This window comes from Phoenix dactylifera, chromosome 12, assembly GCF_009389715.1.
Source record: "Phoenix dactylifera cultivar Barhee BC4 chromosome 12, palm_55x_up_171113_PBpolish2nd_filt_p, whole genome shotgun sequence".
NCBI lineage: Eukaryota > Viridiplantae > Streptophyta > Magnoliopsida > Arecales > Arecaceae > Phoenix > Phoenix dactylifera.
In genome coordinates this window covers 2,448,052-2,465,676 of record NC_052403.1, presented here as the reverse complement: position 1 = coordinate 2,465,676, position 17,625 = coordinate 2,448,052, and the positions used below count along the sequence as shown (strand labels likewise).

The window sequence follows — 17,625 nt, the reverse complement described above, 5'->3', positions numbered from 1 at the left end:
ACATCAGCTGCTGCATGGCCCTCAAAAAATGAGATACCATTCAGGGTACCAAATGTGTATTTAATATGCGACTCCATATTAAGGCAAAAATTGTAACAATTCAGGACCGACCCAGAATAGCTAGTCGGAAAATATTATTTGGGTTATAAATATTCAAGATCTACCTACTAAATAACCGATGTGAGACTAAATACATGCCCGCACGAGTTCTCAAAAAAATGTCAGTTGTTTGGCCCCTATAACCTCATCCAGGTTGAACCACATGCTTCACTTAGAAACTTTAAGTAGGAGAGCATTTTTCTGGGTCTGATGATCCCTGTGTCTACCAACTAACCAACCCCCATCTTTTGGTCTGCCAATTGTTGGATGTAGAGAAAAGTCATATGATTGCTCAAGCGTATCATCTCATCCTAAGAGTTGTCAGATCATTGAGACCAATTTGTATTGATATAAATATGCCTGGCAGTTGAGAAATTGGAGCCACTTGATACCAGCTCAATATTCCTAATGTATCAGAGAAACCATGACCATAATCATAATCAAAACTATCACACAAGCAAAAAAGTCTTACTGAAATTCTGAAATGGAAACTATAACATATATACATGATGCAATGGTAGGAACTCCAATCCTAGACCCCCGAACTGTGTCTTTCTTTAACAAAAGAGTAACATATATAACACTGCAATGCAAACTAGTCACCATGAGTTTTCTATTTTTATCTTGAACTTGAATTCACTACAATTAGATGATCAAACTTTCAAAATTTTATAATTGAAACCCAAGCTATGACTTTTGTTTGATGTCCATGACGAAGATGCTTACGTGCTGTCAAAAAAATTGCTAAAGCGGCAAAAGTGGCTATTGTGAATTTTTTTTTTCTTTTCTGATTTGTGGTTTTTTTTTTTCGGCACATGATCCATTCCATCACAACCACCTAACCGATATCAATTGTAAAATTTTAAAAGTTCAATGATTGGATTGTACTAAATCAAAGTTTAGAATAAAGATGGAAGACTTGCACAAGCTAAAAATTTTTGGCTTTTTTTTTTTTTTTTTGACAATAGATCTCGCATTACAAAATCAATTTATGTTGCACAATGACCCAAGAAAAGTAGTTTAAAAAAGCCATAATTATCCCAACCTAATTCTAACAGATAAGAGCACAGTCACGCAAAGCCTTGTTGGTGCCGGCCCGAAAATCCCCGGACTCAGCCCTAAACCAACCCCCGGCCCAAGAATAATGGACCGGGGCTGTATCTTTCATCCACCGTTTGATCGCGTAATGGCCGCTTCAAGAGCCGTGCATGGAGTTCGGAGTACTTTGAGATCTGTGCGGGTCTCGATCCAATGGTCGACGTTGCGAAAGAACATGGATCGCCCTTTCGCGCGAAAGATGCACCCCGAACCCAAAAGTATCCGGAGGAATCCGTAAATATGTAAGGTATCCAAAGGGATCGGTTCTGGCAACGGAGGCCCAAATTGTCGCCCTCCTGCCCGATCCCCACCAAACCTGCGTGAATCCATGGCCAACGACTCTTCATCCTCATGATGATCGCCAAAATATAATAAAACCACAGAAATACGAAGCCCACCAAACAATCTTCCCTCAGAAAACCAACGACCCACCTCCCACCAATGGCGGCCGCTGCCTCCGCCGCCGCCTCCTCCAACCTCCGCTTCCCCTCCAACCCCCACCGCTCGTCCCGCTTCCAACCCCCATCCTCCGCCGTCCGATTCCTCTCCCCCGCCATCCCTCCCCGCCTCCGGATCTCCCTGTCCCGCCCCGCCCGGCGCCCCCTCCTCGCTGGATCCGGGGGGACCGGCGGCGGCGGGCTCGGGAACACCGGCGGCGGCGGCGGCGGAGAGGATGGGGACTCGAGCGGGAAGAACCAGACGGAGGCGCTCCTCGCGCTGACGGAGCTTGGCCGGTCTCTGGACAGCCTCCCTAAGGACCTCGCGGCGGCCGTGGAGGCTGGGAGGATCCCCGGGGCGATCGTGCACCGCTTCGCCGAGCTCGAGAAGTCGCCGATCTTCCGGTGGCTGCTCCAGTTCGGGGGATTCAAGGAAAGGCTTTTGGCTGATGACCTCTTCTTGGCTAAGGTTGCCATGGAGTGCGGCGTCGGTATCTTCACCAAGGTCCTTTCTTTTTCCTCCTCTGATAGTTTGTCTCGACTTCTTCTGTTTTAGCCCCACAAATAAGATTATCACCAAGATCTTTGCGTGTGCCTTTGTCCAATTTTAGGTTGTTTTCATCTGTTAATATTCAAATGAAGGACCTCTGTCCTCGCCTATATACTTATCTAAATGGAAATCTGGCAGAAAAGCATTTTAAGATATTTTAGTCAATGCAACTTGGTCTATGGGGGTCAATGCTTGATCCAAGCATGTTGTGGCATCTTTGTGTTGTTTCTGGTGTTCTAGTGTAGTAGTAATGATGCATCTGTTGTAATATGTAGAAGAGCGGTTAATTTGCTTTTGCTTATTGTTATAACTGACCTAATGATGTGAGGGTAATCTGAACATAGATATCTTAATGATTGTGACTCATTCTTTTGCTTCTGCTGTCGTGGTCGTCTTTCTAAATTTTAAGATTTATTTGCACTATAGGTCAAGTATTTTGGAATGGAAAGAGAATATGATCTGTGTATTGGGATGTATAGATCAAGGCAAGGTTGTTAATTGCTTAATTTGTTATTTATGTAAGCACACAAAATAATAAGCACCACTGGTTCAACCCTTACATATATAGGTCCATGATGATATGAAAGATGTCGCAAAAATTGGAGCAGATTCTCTGGTGGAAAATTTGTTGTTTAGTGATAACAGCAAGGGCTTACATGTGAGCAGTCAATGGAAATGAGGGTCTGACATCTTCAGTAAATGCAATTGAAGTCATTATGCGAGACAGCCTTCTAGTCTTCTTGTCCATTTTCTTCATCAACCCACTGCCAATTACGTATGAGCCATGCAAAATACCATACTTATGCATATTTTTAATCATCATTTCACCTCATTTATATAATAATAAAAGAGTTTAAAAGGAGAGAGGACAAGCTTGAAACTTTGTAGATACGTTGATATGATAGAAAAATGTCCAACAATGGTTAAAATCCCCTTAATGATATATGTTATACCAGTCTCTTCTTTCGGAGGTAGGTACTGAAAGAGAGAGGCTGCATCAAATATAAAATGTGGCTGGAAGAGAGACTTATTCCCCTATTAAGAAATACTGATTAGTGGAAGAACATGATGTATTACAGTAAGAAGAGGTTCATTGAGGATTAAAGACAGCTTAGTTCTTACTATTCCTTTGTGTTAATTTTGAATTGTTGACTTATGTTGAATTTTGTATCACCTCATATGTATTATACATCTTCTAGATATCTAACAAAATTCAATCATGTTGGTACAGTATATACTGCAATGTGCCCTTGTATCAACTCCCATTTTGCCAATAAGTGGTTGCATCACATGTTAAATACCACCGTATGGGTGGCATGCCGAAAAGATTCCATATCGTACCATACCGATACGGTGTTAGTGTGATACTGGTACGGGATCCGGTATCGAGACGGCGAACCTTAGAGTGATTAATAATATATGTAACAGTTGATATTTGTGGACAACCAAAGTTTAATTTTGTTTTTGATCTATTTTGGCTTAGTTAGGTAATTTGTATCTCTTATGTTTTTTTTCTGGGTGATTCTCACAGGAATTGCATTCAATACACATACAGTTCTTTTATGATATATCCCTGTAAAAACTTGGATCAAGAACTCAGCATTTCTTGAGCTTTTTCTTTCTTTTTTCAGCTAACATCTTGGTGTTTTATGGGCATTTTTGTTGGCATAATCTGCTTTGTTTTTCAAGCAAATTTTCTAATGGTTATCAGTGTTGTGAAAATGTTCAGTTTATGGAACTTTCAGAGTCCTATAGTCTGTTGTCAAAAACAGAGTGTACACTACAGTATTTTAGTTCCTAGTGAGGGAAAAATTGCTTTCCTGATTGACATGACAGAGCAGATGAAAGTTTAACTATTAATGCAACTTAACCATTCAATGAAATATTTTTATGCCGTAATTTGGCATCTTTCTTTGATAATATGATCAACATAGATATAAGCACCACCAGTTCGGATCCTAAGCCCAGATGCAAAAAGTGGAGGATGGACTTCAGGTTGAAAGTCAGTAATGACAAGCATGTCAACTGGATCCTATTTTGAGCTTAGGTGGATGAGGATTAATAAAGCTGACCCAAATAGTTGGGACAAAAATTTGTGGTAATGTTTATTGATGTAGATATGGCTGAAATGATAATACAATATGGATGTAACAACTTTTGGGAAATCATCTAGAATATAGAACTGTTCCTTATTCCCTTAGCTACCATGGTCCTTGACATCCTGTTCACAATGAAAAGATAGAGAGGAAAAGCTCAATTTATGTTCATGAGCAAGCTCCTGACAGAAATTAAATATGTTGAGTTTCAGTGGTAAAAAGGTTATAGAAACATGAGAGGAAAAGGAACTAAAATATTTGCAATGTGCATCATTGGAAGAGAAGTCTAGCATAGAGCGTTTTCTGTTACTAGCAGCGAAAACAGCATACTAGCATCTCCTGTCACATAGTTGGGTGCACTTTTATTTGTAATCTGTCCTTGGGACTTGAAAGAGGGAAGCACCGTATTCTCAAAAAGACGATTGAAGGTTGCTACTTTATTTCTTTTGTTGCTTTTTTGTATTAGCTCTTGATTTTGCCTATCATCATGTTATAATGATAAAGAAAATTCTTGAGGTATAGTTTTGTTGCATCCATGGCTCTGGCAAGCAACAGAATTTATGATTCCACTGGAATAGGGCTGATCTGATGTACCAACTCATCCTTATCCCGACAAAGCAAATTCAAATATATTGACAATGATTACTATTTATGCGATGATTTAGTGACACTCCTATGCATTCATTAGATGCTCTGTCTTCTTGTTGATTTGAGAAAAGAGGAAATATTTGTTGAAAATATCCATTTTAGCTCTGCATAGCTTACAATCGCTTTTTAAGTTCAAATATGTTCCAAAGCTAAGTTGTAACCTCAAATAGAACTTAATGATGAAAAACATGTTTGCATGATAAAAGCATGCTCTAACCTCCCCCCCCCCCCCCACCAATAAATGCTTGATCTTCATTTTCTGGGCCACTAACTCTTAATGCATTAAGGAAATTTTTTAGGTTGAGAATCAATTTATTTGTCTTGCATATTGTTGATGTAATTTGTAATGACCCAACACCTTACTCATGCCAGCATGTGTGTAGTTCGACATCAGTTATGCCAAGGTCGGTGGAACCGGTATCAGGCACCGTACAGGCTCTCCGACAGCATGAGTCGGTACGGGCTGTGTCGGGCTTGTACCGACGGAGGAGACGACATACAGACCGTGGGAGAGAGAAAAAGAAAGAGAGAAGAGGGAGAGAGGGAGGGAGGCCAGCGAAGGGTGGCAAAAGCTGATGGAAGCCGCGGGAAGCGAGACCGCGGGAGGTTTTCTTGTTTCGAACGAAATGGGGGTCCGGCCGCGACCTTAAATTTTTTTTCGATTTTTAAGTGAAGTCGGCAACGGGGCCTTAAAAAATTCCACTAGCCCTTCGTTGGCATCCCGCCCTCTCCCTTTCCCTCCCTTCTCCGCTCGCTCTCTTTCCTTCTCCTTCTTTGGCTTCGGCAACGGGTTTCATTTTCGTTGCCAGAAACTGTACTGGTGAGCCACCGGTACGGCTCGGAACGGTCCGGAACGGTTCCGCCGACCCTGAGTTATGCATTAGGGAGATCTTGGGCGTTTATATACGGTCAAAGAACCCCAATTTTGGCTAGTGTTTACGTGAGGGATATTGGATTGTTGCAAATAGTATCAAAGTAGACTTGGCCCACAATCCGTTTGGCCTAGGGGATATTTTAGGACGAGCCTTTTTGGAGTTGATCACAAGCCTATCATGGTGTTTGTGATTGGATTTGATCGGTTTTGGATAATTAGCATGGCAAGGATGCCGGAGGTTTAAATGGAGGGAGTATGTGAGGACCCATGCGAGCGTATATTTAGTCCTATATAGGTTGTGCGTTAGAGAGATCTTAGATGTTTATACAGCGCCAAGGAACCCAAATAATAACTTTTGTGCTAGCTTTTTTGGATGAGGTTCTTGGGTTGTTACATATGAGATCATGATATTTACTTTTATATTTCTGTGCTTATTATAATATTGTTTATTGGATCAAGAATTTCCTAGTCTAGGGTAGCAAATTATTGTGTATGGGTTAGTTCCAGGTTGGACAATACCCTAAATTATAGTTTTCTGTCAGACGGACATGGACTTGGAGAACTTATATGTTTGAAATAGCATCCAGTTATAATTTGGCTGACCTGCATCTGACCCATTTTGACTAAATTTGATCCAAACAGTGAGCACAGTATATAACGTAGAACAAATAGATTTTTTCTTTCTTGATTCAGTCGTAATTTGGGCAGTCTTCCTATTCAACTTGGTTTTGAAGTTTTATGCTAACAACTTGGGTTATCCAGACTTTGATTCAGACAATGCTTTTTTTTCGGGTCTGGACAAGGTTTATAACATCTAGATTTTTTTCTTTTAGTGGGGGGGGGGGGGGGGGGGGGGTATTAGCTGAAAAAATCAAACAACAATTTTGCTTTGCTTATGTTTTATTGCATCAGCAATACAACCACCAAACCCCCCCAAATTTTTTTTAAAAAAGAGAAAAATTGTCTTTCTGTATGCAAAATGTTTAGATTGAATGAAATCTATTAGGATAAATTTTGTTTATTTTCTACAGTGGTGAGTACTTAGTATGATGGTTTTTTGTTTCCTTCATTTGTTTCTAGCCTTATAATTTTCATTAACTTGTTTTCTGGAAGTATTTATGACTGCCATGATACTGCTGATCTGTTTGGCTTACATTTTTCAGACTGCTGCAGAGTGGGAGCGTCGCAGAGAGAATTTTTTCAAAGAATTAGATTTTGTTTTTGCAGATGTGGTATGAGTTCTTCCAGAAGCATTTCCTTTATCTTACCATAAAATCAATCTTTCAACTACTGAAACATGGAGTTGCACAACAAATCATCACTTTCTACTCTTTCTTCATTCTCCTTGATCTGTCATATATTGGGAAATTGCTTTTGATTATATAAATTGATAAAAAGTCATCATGTCAAGGATAACAAATAAATCTTTCCACTAGGCCATAGTAGTAAATTAGATCCTAAAACAATTGAGCTTATATCATCGAGAATCACCTTTCCCTCCCAGTAATAATAAGAATGAAACTGGTTCTAGATCTCATGTAGTTTTCATCTATTGGAACATGAAGCTGTGTGATCCTATTACAACATGTATGTATGCATGTTGCACGTATGCATGCAAGTGTGTTCCCATTTTTCGGCTAAGCAATTCTTGGTAGGAAAGAGGCCTGATCAAGGTTTTAAATATAGGTGGGACAGTAGGGCGTCCCATCATCTCGACTATCAAGACAAGATGAGTTGGGAAATGGACCTGGACATGATGGGACATCCATTGTCCCGAGTGTTGTGACACGGGGCGTTACATTCAACAGAAAAACTAGGACGACCTTATCTCACAGTATTTAAAACCTTGAGCCTGATAAAATAGTTTTCTTAGATAATCTGTTTTGCATTAGCTGAGCCATGCCCAGGTTCTTAATATGTGGTCTTTCGCATGCTAATTAACCCTTCATTTTAGGCGATGGCCATAGTTGCTGATTTTATGCTCGTTTGGCTCCCTGCTCCAACTGTTTCTCTTCGACCACCCCTTGCATTCAGTGCTGGACCTATTGCCAAGTTCTTTTACAGCTGCCCTGAAAATGCTTTTCAGGTGAGTGATACTTGTCCATGAGCTGCTAAAATCATTTGAGATATTTGTGTAACTCTGATTTATAACTGGAAACATTTTTTAACTGTTGGAGTTCTGTTTTTCCAGGTTGCTATTGCTGGAACCTCATACTCATTCTTGCAGAGAGTTGGTGCAATTGTGGTAAATTTGCATTCATTTGGTTTGCTGTGATAAGCTATTTGTGGAAAGCTATATAACCAATTTAGTTACTACTTATTTAAATTGTAATTTTTTAAATTTTTTTGGACGTTCAGAGGAATGGGTCAAAGCTATTTGCTGTTGGGACTGGTGCATCTCTGGTACGTTAGATTCTTTTACTGATTGGGAGCTTCATGTGTCAAATTTCAGCATTTCGCTGATTTTTTTTTTAAACCATGATATCATTCACATCTTCATTTCTTCTTGGCAAAGTGGGGATTACTTATGATGCTTTTGAGTTTTTCATATTTTATATTGTTCTGTAGTATTTCTCGTACCCCTTTTAATTTTTTTTTATATTTTATATTGTTCTGTAGTATTTCTCACATACCCACGTAGATGCCTAGATGCACGATTTATCTTCCTTCAAGATTCTTTTTCATTCTAGAAGGTTAAGAAATAGAATGTTTTGTGTTGAACGTATTGCAACAGTGAATTAAATCATGCCTGACTGCTTTTCATAATTGTGTCTGATAGTGACCCGACCCTTCAGTCAATTCCATCCCCATGATGTCTAAAAGGTGCCAATAATATCTACCATCTTCGTTTAACTTTTTGATAACCTGCTCTTCTTCGAAGCACCGTTCACTCCTGCAAAACTTGTACATGTGAAAGTTTTTGTAGTAAGGAAGCCTTGGTTGCATGTTACTTATCAACATTATAAAACCAAACCTACAAGCATCTTTTGCTTTTGGGAATTGCACTTCACTACTGTCTATATCATTCATGTGTTGCTTCCCCATAGGTTAATCATTAAGCATCACGGTATCGATTTGGCAATTGATCCTACCATTTCCCTGGTGGTGCCTACATTCTGATTTCACCCTTGAATTATGTTTTCGTAGCAATTTCTTGCTTTTTACTGGAGTAACATCTTTAAGGAATCGTTTATTGGTACAACTTCTTTCCAGAGGTTGTGTTTTCCAAAGGACCCAGTGTAGTTCATGCATAAATGAAAACATTTAACGGTATAGTTAAATTGTTTACTCTCAAGAGTATTTCCTTAGCATTTTGCTTTTTTTTAATTTATTCATGGGCATGTTTTCTGGATTATCAATATAAATTTGATACATGTCTGCTCTCAAAGCTTCCAAGGTTTATACCAAAAAAGTACGGCTGAAATGCTGCTCAATAAGCTAATCAGCAAATCGTATATTCATTTATTATTATTTCAGTAAATTCTTTAAGCATATTAATCATGGCAATGGATAAGTAATCAGATTAGTCATGAGCAAAAGTTTTCAGCTGTTAGCTGAACTTACTGTTTTTGCAGATTGGTGTTGGTATAACAAATGCCTTGATTAATGCCAGAAAGGCATTGGACAAGAATTTTGCGGGTGAAGCAGAGGATGTCCCTATATTGTCAACTAGTGTCGCCTACGGTGTCTATATGGCAGTGTCAAGTAACCTCAGGTATGTATACCTCTTAAGCAATCATCTTATTGAAGTTTTCTGTCAACATTTAAATGAGGTCAATATTTTGCAACTTCTAACCTAACTTATCAAAAACTTTGGATGTTGTTATTCAGTGATTGAAAAGTTCAAACAAAGGTTTTTGGTGATGTCTGGTCATCATCATTTCTGGTTAATGACCTAGGCATTTCTTTATTATCTTTTATTCAGGATCTGTTACAAGTTCACTTTTTTCATAACCTTCTTTGACATATTCTTTCTTCAATGTTATATGGTTATGGTGCATATGATAAGAATCTTGCATGTAATTCAATACACAGATCAAAATAATTCAGACTTTCAGTCTGGATTTCTGTGACATATTTCCTTGAAATCTGTCATGACCAAAGACATGAACTCACTCGAATCTTGAGTGGTGACTGTTGTAGCCGATCAAAAAGGATGCTGGATAGCAAAGATAATTTTTGACACAATTGTACAGAGCACAACTTATTGGAAAACAAACTATAAGTTCTAGACAAAATTCAATGCAACTTTAGGATAAAATCCATTAAACAGACCTTAAAGATCAAAATGAAACCAAACTATGCTAATCTATTGTTGAGTTGCGGTTGCTTTAAAGGTCACCAAATCCCCAAAATGTACCTTCCAAATTGTTTCTTTGTTGATCCCTATTTGTTCCCAAATCCAGTCCACTCTCATCATTCACTCCAAAAAGTCTAATGATAAAGATGGGAGTGAGCAACACAGCTTAATAACTAATTTCACCATAATCTAAGGAAATTAACTAGATTGAAATCAAATGATGTTTAGCATGTACTTCGTAGACCAAATTTATAAAAAATGTTCAAGTAAAAGTTCAAAGAAACCATATTAAAACAAAGTATTGAAAATGGAGTCTACCAATCAAAGATTCATGTACCGGAAAGAGATCAAAAAGCAATAGAGAAGATCTTAGCATGGTTCACATAAATCGGATTTTCTTATAAGGAAAGCAACATTCTGTTCTTTTAACCCTTGAAGCCACATAAATCGTCCTTGCCGTCACAGAGGAGGCCACATAAAATCCTCATAAGCAAGGTTCGCCGTACTGATACCGAACCCCGTACCGGTGCCGCACTAGCATAGGCGTACCGAGTGTTGGTACGGTAGGGTATGCGGTACGCCAGGCGCACCGACACTGGCGTACCGATATCGATACCCATCGGTAGGGGTACGGTACGTCTGGTACAGACCGGTACAGCATATCATGTCACAAGTAAATTGGATGAGGCCATATAAATCCTCACATGCGAACATGCATTTTGGCTGAGGCCGCATATACAAGGATCCAGATCAATACTCATCCAGAATTTTGGATGTGGCCACATACATCACGTAGCCAGGGGTCCAAGGAAATCCCTATTGGTGATATAAATAGGACTGGAATACCTCCAGGTGAGCGGTCCACATCTATATCTTTTATGTATGATATTAATATTAAGCTTGAAAAGATTTCACACATATAACATGGAACTGTTTATCTGAAAGTTCGAAATGAAAACCACAAATGTATGAGATTTTCATAATTATCCTTTTCTCAATTTCATAAACACATATATGTGCTCAAAATATCAATTAGGAGTATCAAATCAAAATTTCAGATTAACAAGTATCCAACGACCAGCACGTAATGACCTTTGTATTAATCATAAATTTTAAATTGTGGAATACCTTTAAAATATGAAATGAACTATGGGGTCCAAAATCAAAAAAAGCCCTAACTTTTGAGTACTAACTAGTATTTTAGGCTTTCAAAACATCACTTAATTTGAATTAGGGCAATTGCTAAGTTAATTAGAGTTGGTATTCAAACACATTGGTGGCCTTTTCTCTGGTCGCAAGCATTGGAATTAGGGTAATTGCTAAGTTTTCTAGAGTTGGTATTCAAACACATTGGTGGCCTTTTCTCTGGGTGCAAAAGTATCCATTTCAGCAATCAACCCAGCCCCTTAATGACTAGCTACATTCATGATCTTGTTGGAGTGATAGGACTATATGAGTTTGCATTACTTTACAATTATGAATTCTAAAAGCAGGTTAGATTGGATTTTGTTTGAACAGTTTTCACATAAACCATTATTGGTTTGTGATTCCTTAACTTTAAAATCATATGTTATCCATCACCCTTCTGTTCACTGTAACTAGTTAATCAAGGGTGAACAAAAACAGGCATGAATTAGTCATTTCTTATTAATTTTATTGATAGATCATTTCTTGTACTCAACAGGTATCAGATACTGGCCGGGTTAATAGAACAGCGGATCTTGGAGCCATTGCTACACAACCACAAACTTGTTTTAAGTGCATCATGCTTTGCAGTTCGTACTGGAAACACATTTTTGGGATCCCTAATGTGAGATTTTTAGGGTCATCTCAGAATTTTTTTAACCATAAATTGCTTGAAGTTTCCAATATATCTTTAAATTGATACCTCCTTTTCTATTGAGCAGGTGGGTTGACTATGCTCGCTGGGTAGGAGTCCAGAAGATTCGGGAGTAGCTCATAGCAAATAGCTGAATACTGCTACTCTCCTTTCATTCTGGCATAAACATTTGCTGAAAGCTCATTTGGAGAAGGGTTCATATTTATGCTTTTTTATAAGTTTCACAACTTTGATGATCAATACGGAAGGCCATTTGCCACTGTCAAGATCAATTTATAAATTACTTTTCGTGTTGTTGTCCTTCTTGCCTCGCAACAGTGGCAAGTTTGAATGTTTTTCCGATGGTTGCATGATAGCAAATAATTGATTTGTCGATTTATTGCAATACATTTTTTTTTATGGTGTGCACAATTTCATGCTGTTGTTTGTTTTGTGAGTACCATATCTAGATTAAGTCTTCGTATATAAATCAGCCCAACCTAGTTGCTTTTAGGCTATCTTTGGGGGTTTCAAACCTCATATTCCATCCTCTTCCTTCTTGTGCCAAAATATATACATGTTAGTGGAGAAATTTTATGAGGTGGGTTGTTAAGCGGGCAAAGTTAAAGCATGGAGAAGTGTTTGAGGGATAAACCCTGAACTTTTACTTGATCTAGAAATCGTAGTTAAAAACCATAATTCATAGTTAAAAATCGAATATCCCAATTTCATAATTTTGGAGTACATCAAAATGCACCCTAAAAGCTTTCTATTTAAGAAATTGACATCAAGTGTCAATTTTTTGTGCTATTTTAATTGGCTACATTGCAATCCAGTGTACTAAGTGGCTACGCAGTGCTGCGAGTGGAACTTCTGGGGCATCATCTGGAAGGCAGAGGCAGTGTCAGGGTTGTGGTGGGGGCGGAAGAAGGGAGGCTGCCGGTGGCTGGCGGGCGTCCAGATCCTTAGAGGATCCTGAATTCGCCCCGAGAAAAACAACGCTAGTGTTCTCAATAATGGCTATGAGCTTCGCCATCAATCGATGTGCTCTTTTCCCTTTTACTTCTCTTCGCGGTCGCTCGCCATTCAGAGAGAGCAGATGGAAAGAATGGGAAGGGAAAAAGAAGGACGAGTTTGGTTGTATAAGAGAATAGAGGGGTACGGGCGCATCGGTGGGATACCTGCACCGCCTGAGACGGGAGACAAATCAATGGGGTGGGGATCAGAGGGAGAAGGCCCTTGGTTGGTGGAGCAAGGAGAGAGGTAAAGATCGTATTTACATGATCTGTGGATCAGTTTCACACAAAAAAAATTCATTCTAAAAAATAAAATAGAAATTGACTCGACCAGGCTGATAAAGAAATAATTTCTTGAATCCAATGCTAGACTCATTTGAAAGGTAACAATATAGAATAAGAAAATTGTGAAAAAAAGCAAGGGTGTAAGTCTTCTTTTTTTTTTTCTTTTATTAATTGCATCTTGAAATCGATTACGATCTCTCTATTCATACCAGTGAAGTTTACCGTCTTACCGTCCCAAAATCTGGATTGGATTACTCTTCTCATTAAAAAAGAGTACAATTTTTACAAAATTATCGTGGTTAGTAGAATTAATCATGAAAAAACTGAAACTTCTTCCGAGCTAGATCTCAACTTTTATATTAACTTTATCTTCAATCGCATCCTCTAATTCCTTCCAGATTGAGGTTTAAGCTTTATCAAATTTTTTTTTTACAAAAAAAGTTTTACTTTGACAAAATCCTTCTGAGGCCCACAAGTCATTATAGGATCTGGATCTCTATCAAACGCTATAGAGGTGGATACATCCTCATAATACTCGTAGAGAGCTTTGTTTTGGCACCTGACATGCTGAAAATGGATGACGGATGAGAAAGTTATGACCTCCAAAAGTTGATATTCATGATCAAATTCTAGATATAGCAGATATTGCTCTAAAACCCTGTCCAAACCTACCTAAAGGACTCGTTTGGTTTGTTGGAAAAAAAGGAAAGAAAGTATGGTCAACGAAAAAAAGAAAAAAGACCTCTCGTTTGGTTGAAGTTTTCAAAGAAGAGAGATAAAAAATTAGCATTTTCATAGAAATAAGATTTTAATATTTCATGAAAAAGAAAAATTTGTGACGAATATGGAAAAGCTGCTTTCCCACCGATTGGAAATTGGAATTCTTTTTTTTTTTTAATACCCCCAAAACTACCTTTAAGCTGTCAAAATTTATGAATAAAGTCTCTCTTTATTAAGAGTATAATAGATATTTCGCATAATTTTTTCAGAAAAGTAGATGCTCAACCAAACATAAGCTACTTTGGAATGTACTCACCTTTCCATGGTCAACCAAACATGCCAAAACCATTTTTTCAAATATCATATTTCCAGAATCAGCTTTCTAGAAAAAATATTCCAATGAAAAAAAATTCTTTCCGCGTACTAAATGAGTTCAAAGTGATTGGAGTGGTATAGTAGATCTGCTAATCCTTCTGAATCAGGGCTCTCATTGTTTAGGAAATTTACGTCATGCTAAATTAAAATAAGAGATGGAAAAACTCTTACTTCCTTGTGGCTGAACTACATGGTCTTGTTAGGAAATTAACCCTTCCGACAAATCTCAAGAGGACTTAATTCTTCTGACCCTAATTTCTATGACCTTGCTCAACAATACAATCCTTGACAATGGTTTTTCCTGCTTCACCCACAAATCATTCATTGTTGGTAATATTGGTTTCTGGCCTTGGTTTTCATCTATTATGGAAGGCTTAAACAGTTTCAAGTTCTCATCAGAGTACCTCTCCATGTCAAGGTGGCAATACAAAAGACTTTTTATTCTGCATCCTTTTTAACAAACCTAGAAAAAGGAATGCATGATAGCTACTATCCATATGCGGAGAAAAGAATGAGAGAGCTCACATGTTGTTTCTCGATTCTTGTGAAATGAGTATTTTGTAAGGCTTCGGGAAGTATCTCTGACTCCATTAATTCCATCATACATATAATTTGAAATTAAAAAAAAATAGCACCAGATATGTGTCTACTCTTTGAACTTACTTATACTTTTAAATCTTTCTAGATTTGATTATTTGGTTCCATGCAATCCTAAAATAATTTCAGCACTAATGTCATTCAGATTTCTTAGTAATATAGCCTTTTATTTTAGGAGAATATGATAGTTCTTCACCGCCACCCGGTCGCTCATAATTTTCCAATTCTCACAAGCTGCCACATCAGCCATATCAGATAACTAGAATGCCATAAGTCAGTAAAATTTTCAACCCAAATGCAGCACAATCATCGTGCAAACTGTGCGGACGTTTGTTTAGACTCACATTGGTTATTCGCCGAAAAATCTTAGAAACTTATACACGATCAAGAAATCCAAAAATATCATCCGACTAGCCATTTTGGGAGAGGCCCTAAGTTGTTACAAATGGTATCAGAGAAAACTTAGCCAATAGCCTATATAAGCTAGGGGGACACTGTAGTATGGATTCACTAAGACTGACCACGGACGATCATAGACAATCGTAGTGTTTCTTATTAGATTTGAACCCTTAGCCTAATGAGGACATCGGACTTGAACAAAGAAAGTATGTGAGGACCGTGCAGGCGTATGTTTAGTTCCACATCGATTATTCGCTGAGGAAATCTGGAGCTGGCATGAAAAATGCCTTAATCTGCCTCTTTCCATGTAGCTCAAGCTATAAGTCTATAATTTAACAAAAAATGTAGACGTAAACTATGAACATTTCCCAACCCATGGAACTCACTATCCATAACCTCCATGAGTGCTCAAAGAAATCACTTCTTATAACAGGTAGATTTCACTTTCTAGGTACTCGCTTCCACTGTACTTCTAAAACATATCTATCAGTAATTTCATCGAACATATGGCGAGCAATGCAGCAATTTACTGTGTGATTCCTACTTACCTCTCTCGAGCTGCTCTTCATTGCTCTTCTTCTTGATCTCCTTCTTCTTCAGTAACCTCGGCCTGGGCTTCATGGGCTTCAAATTGGATGCCTGGAACCCGACCATCGCCCTGAGCACGGCGAGCAACCTCGCCTCGACCTCCGCCCCGGCGCCGTCCGGTTCCAGCACCCGCAACGCCCTCGCCACCGCCTCCATCGTGCTGACGCATCCCAAAAATGGCTCCTTCCTCAGCACCAGATCCGACTCGAAGGTACTCTCCCCCTCCTTCCCTTCGTCGCATCCCAGCGAGACTCGGACCGCGAACTGCGAAAGGAACGGCAAGCTCGCCGCCACCATCTCCTTCGCTTCCCTCCAGGTCCCGTCGAACACGATGAGGACGGGATTCCTCCGGTCGGCCGGCGGGGTCTCGGCGGCCCACGCGCCGAGATCGGCAGCGGGGGAGGCGGGGTCGGAGCTGGGGAAGAGGAAGAGGGCTTCGGTAGGGGAGGAGGGGGAGCGGTAGAGGGAATCGAGGAGGGGGGAGGAGCCGAGACGGAGGCGGCGGCCGGGGACGAGGTAGAGGTTGTGGAGGCATTTGGAGAGAAGGGGGAGGGTGGCGAGCTTGCGGCGGAGCTCGTGGGGATGGTGGAGGACGACGACGCGGGTGGCGGTGGGGATGGGGCAGGGCGGGAGGTGGTCGCAAACGCACACGCTCGACGGCCGGCCACAGCCGTCCCAGCACACCGCCCTCCCCTTCGTCGCCGGCGCCTCCGCCGGTGCTTCCTCCGTCTCCCCCTCGCCAGCGCCGCCGCCGCCCTCGGGGAACGGTGTCGCTTCTCCTAAGACTTGACCTGGTCGAATCGTTAGCATGGGACAGAGACTACAGAGACTCTTTGGGATACGGCGGGAAGGGTTGCGGGTAAACTTCTCCTATAAATAATGTCGAAGAAATCTTTCCCAAATTTTTACCCCTACTCCTCTACTCCTCAACTACTTGGTATATCTTTTCTTTCATGTTCTAATTTTGATGTTACCTGCATATATTAGCTTCAGAGTTTGCCAAAAATATGCATAATGAATTATTTGATCTTATCCAGATAAGATTACTATTTTTAATATATTGTGCAGAAAATTTTTTTCCTCTCTAATGTATGCCACTTTTTGGAGGGTCACAACTTATTTGGAGTCACACATGTAACACATGTACTTCGAAAGGCAAATAGTGCGACTGACTGAGTCGCCTCTTTTGCAGCACATCATACCGAAGTCTTTTTATAGAAGGACGTTGTCTCTATTCTGCAGGGCTTAGCCCATATTTTGTACTATGACTATTCGAGGCGTAGGTGAGATGGCGGTTTACCAAAAAAAAAAAAAAAAAAAAAAATTTCTTGCCATGCAGCAAGAGGGGAGTGGTGCAATTGATGATAGAGTTGTCAATCAGTAGTGTAGTTGTATGCCTGATAAACTTTTTCTCCCACAAGCATTTTTCTTGCAACTTTTCTTGTAAGAAAAGTCCGCTTTACGTTCAGAAAGGCATCCTGAAGCATCTTCCTCATAAGAAAAGCCCATTTTATGCTCAGAAATGGCTCGTTGACATAAAGGTACAATTACGTCTCTATTCTGAAATGAACACAACACAATTAGCTCATATATTCGCATCACAGTAATGGATATCTAGTGATGGATGCACATACAGCATTCTCGTAATACATACGGGGATAAAGATAAACCATATATCCAAAGCAAAAGGCACAAATATTAAGTAGATTTTTCTTGTAGAACTC

The 17,625-nt window shown here is 39.5% G+C and overlaps 2 protein-coding genes across 2 annotated transcripts; one reads left to right on the top strand and one right to left on the bottom strand.

Annotated features, from left to right (window-relative positions):
• Positions 1 to 1,486: 1,486 nt before the first annotated feature.
• Positions 1,487 to 12,340, top strand: LOC103705085 (protein RETICULATA-RELATED 4, chloroplastic-like). The gene is made up of 8 exons (XM_008788686.4): positions 1,487 to 2,139; positions 6,966 to 7,034; positions 7,757 to 7,888; positions 7,994 to 8,047; positions 8,161 to 8,205; positions 9,378 to 9,517; positions 11,787 to 11,912; positions 12,010 to 12,340. Exons 1-8 carry the CDS (start codon positions 1,639 to 1,641, stop codon positions 12,056 to 12,058), a joined length of 1,116 nt encoding a protein of 371 aa, XP_008786908.1. The 5' UTR covers positions 1,487 to 1,638; the 3' UTR covers positions 12,059 to 12,340.
• Positions 12,341 to 15,587: 3,247 nt separating this feature from the next.
• Positions 15,588 to 16,802, bottom strand: LOC103705086 (tRNA-uridine aminocarboxypropyltransferase 2). The gene has a single exon (XM_008788687.3). The coding sequence runs from the start codon at positions 16,709 to 16,711 to the stop codon at positions 15,854 to 15,856; it is 858 nt and encodes a 285-aa protein (XP_008786909.2). The 5' UTR covers positions 16,712 to 16,802; the 3' UTR covers positions 15,588 to 15,853.
• Between the last annotated feature and the right edge of the window lie 823 nt (positions 16,803 to 17,625).

Bases quoted from the DNA above. Each gene is read 5' to 3' on its own strand.
- LOC103705085 (XM_008788686.4), top strand. From the start codon at position 1,639: ATGGCGGCCGCTGCCTCCGCCGCCGCCTCCTCCAACCTCCGCTTCCCC. The intron at 8,206-9,377 runs GTACGTTAGATT...CTGTTTTTGCAG, and splicing joins TTGGGACTGGTGCATCTCTG to ATTGGTGTTGGTATAACAAA. The intron at 11,913-12,009 runs GTGAGATTTTTA...TCTATTGAGCAG, and splicing joins ACATTTTTGGGATCCCTAAT to GTGGGTTGACTATGCTCGCT.
- LOC103705086 (XM_008788687.3), bottom strand. From the start codon at position 16,711: ATGCTAACGATTCGACCAGGTCAAGTCTTAGGAGAAGCGACACCGTTC.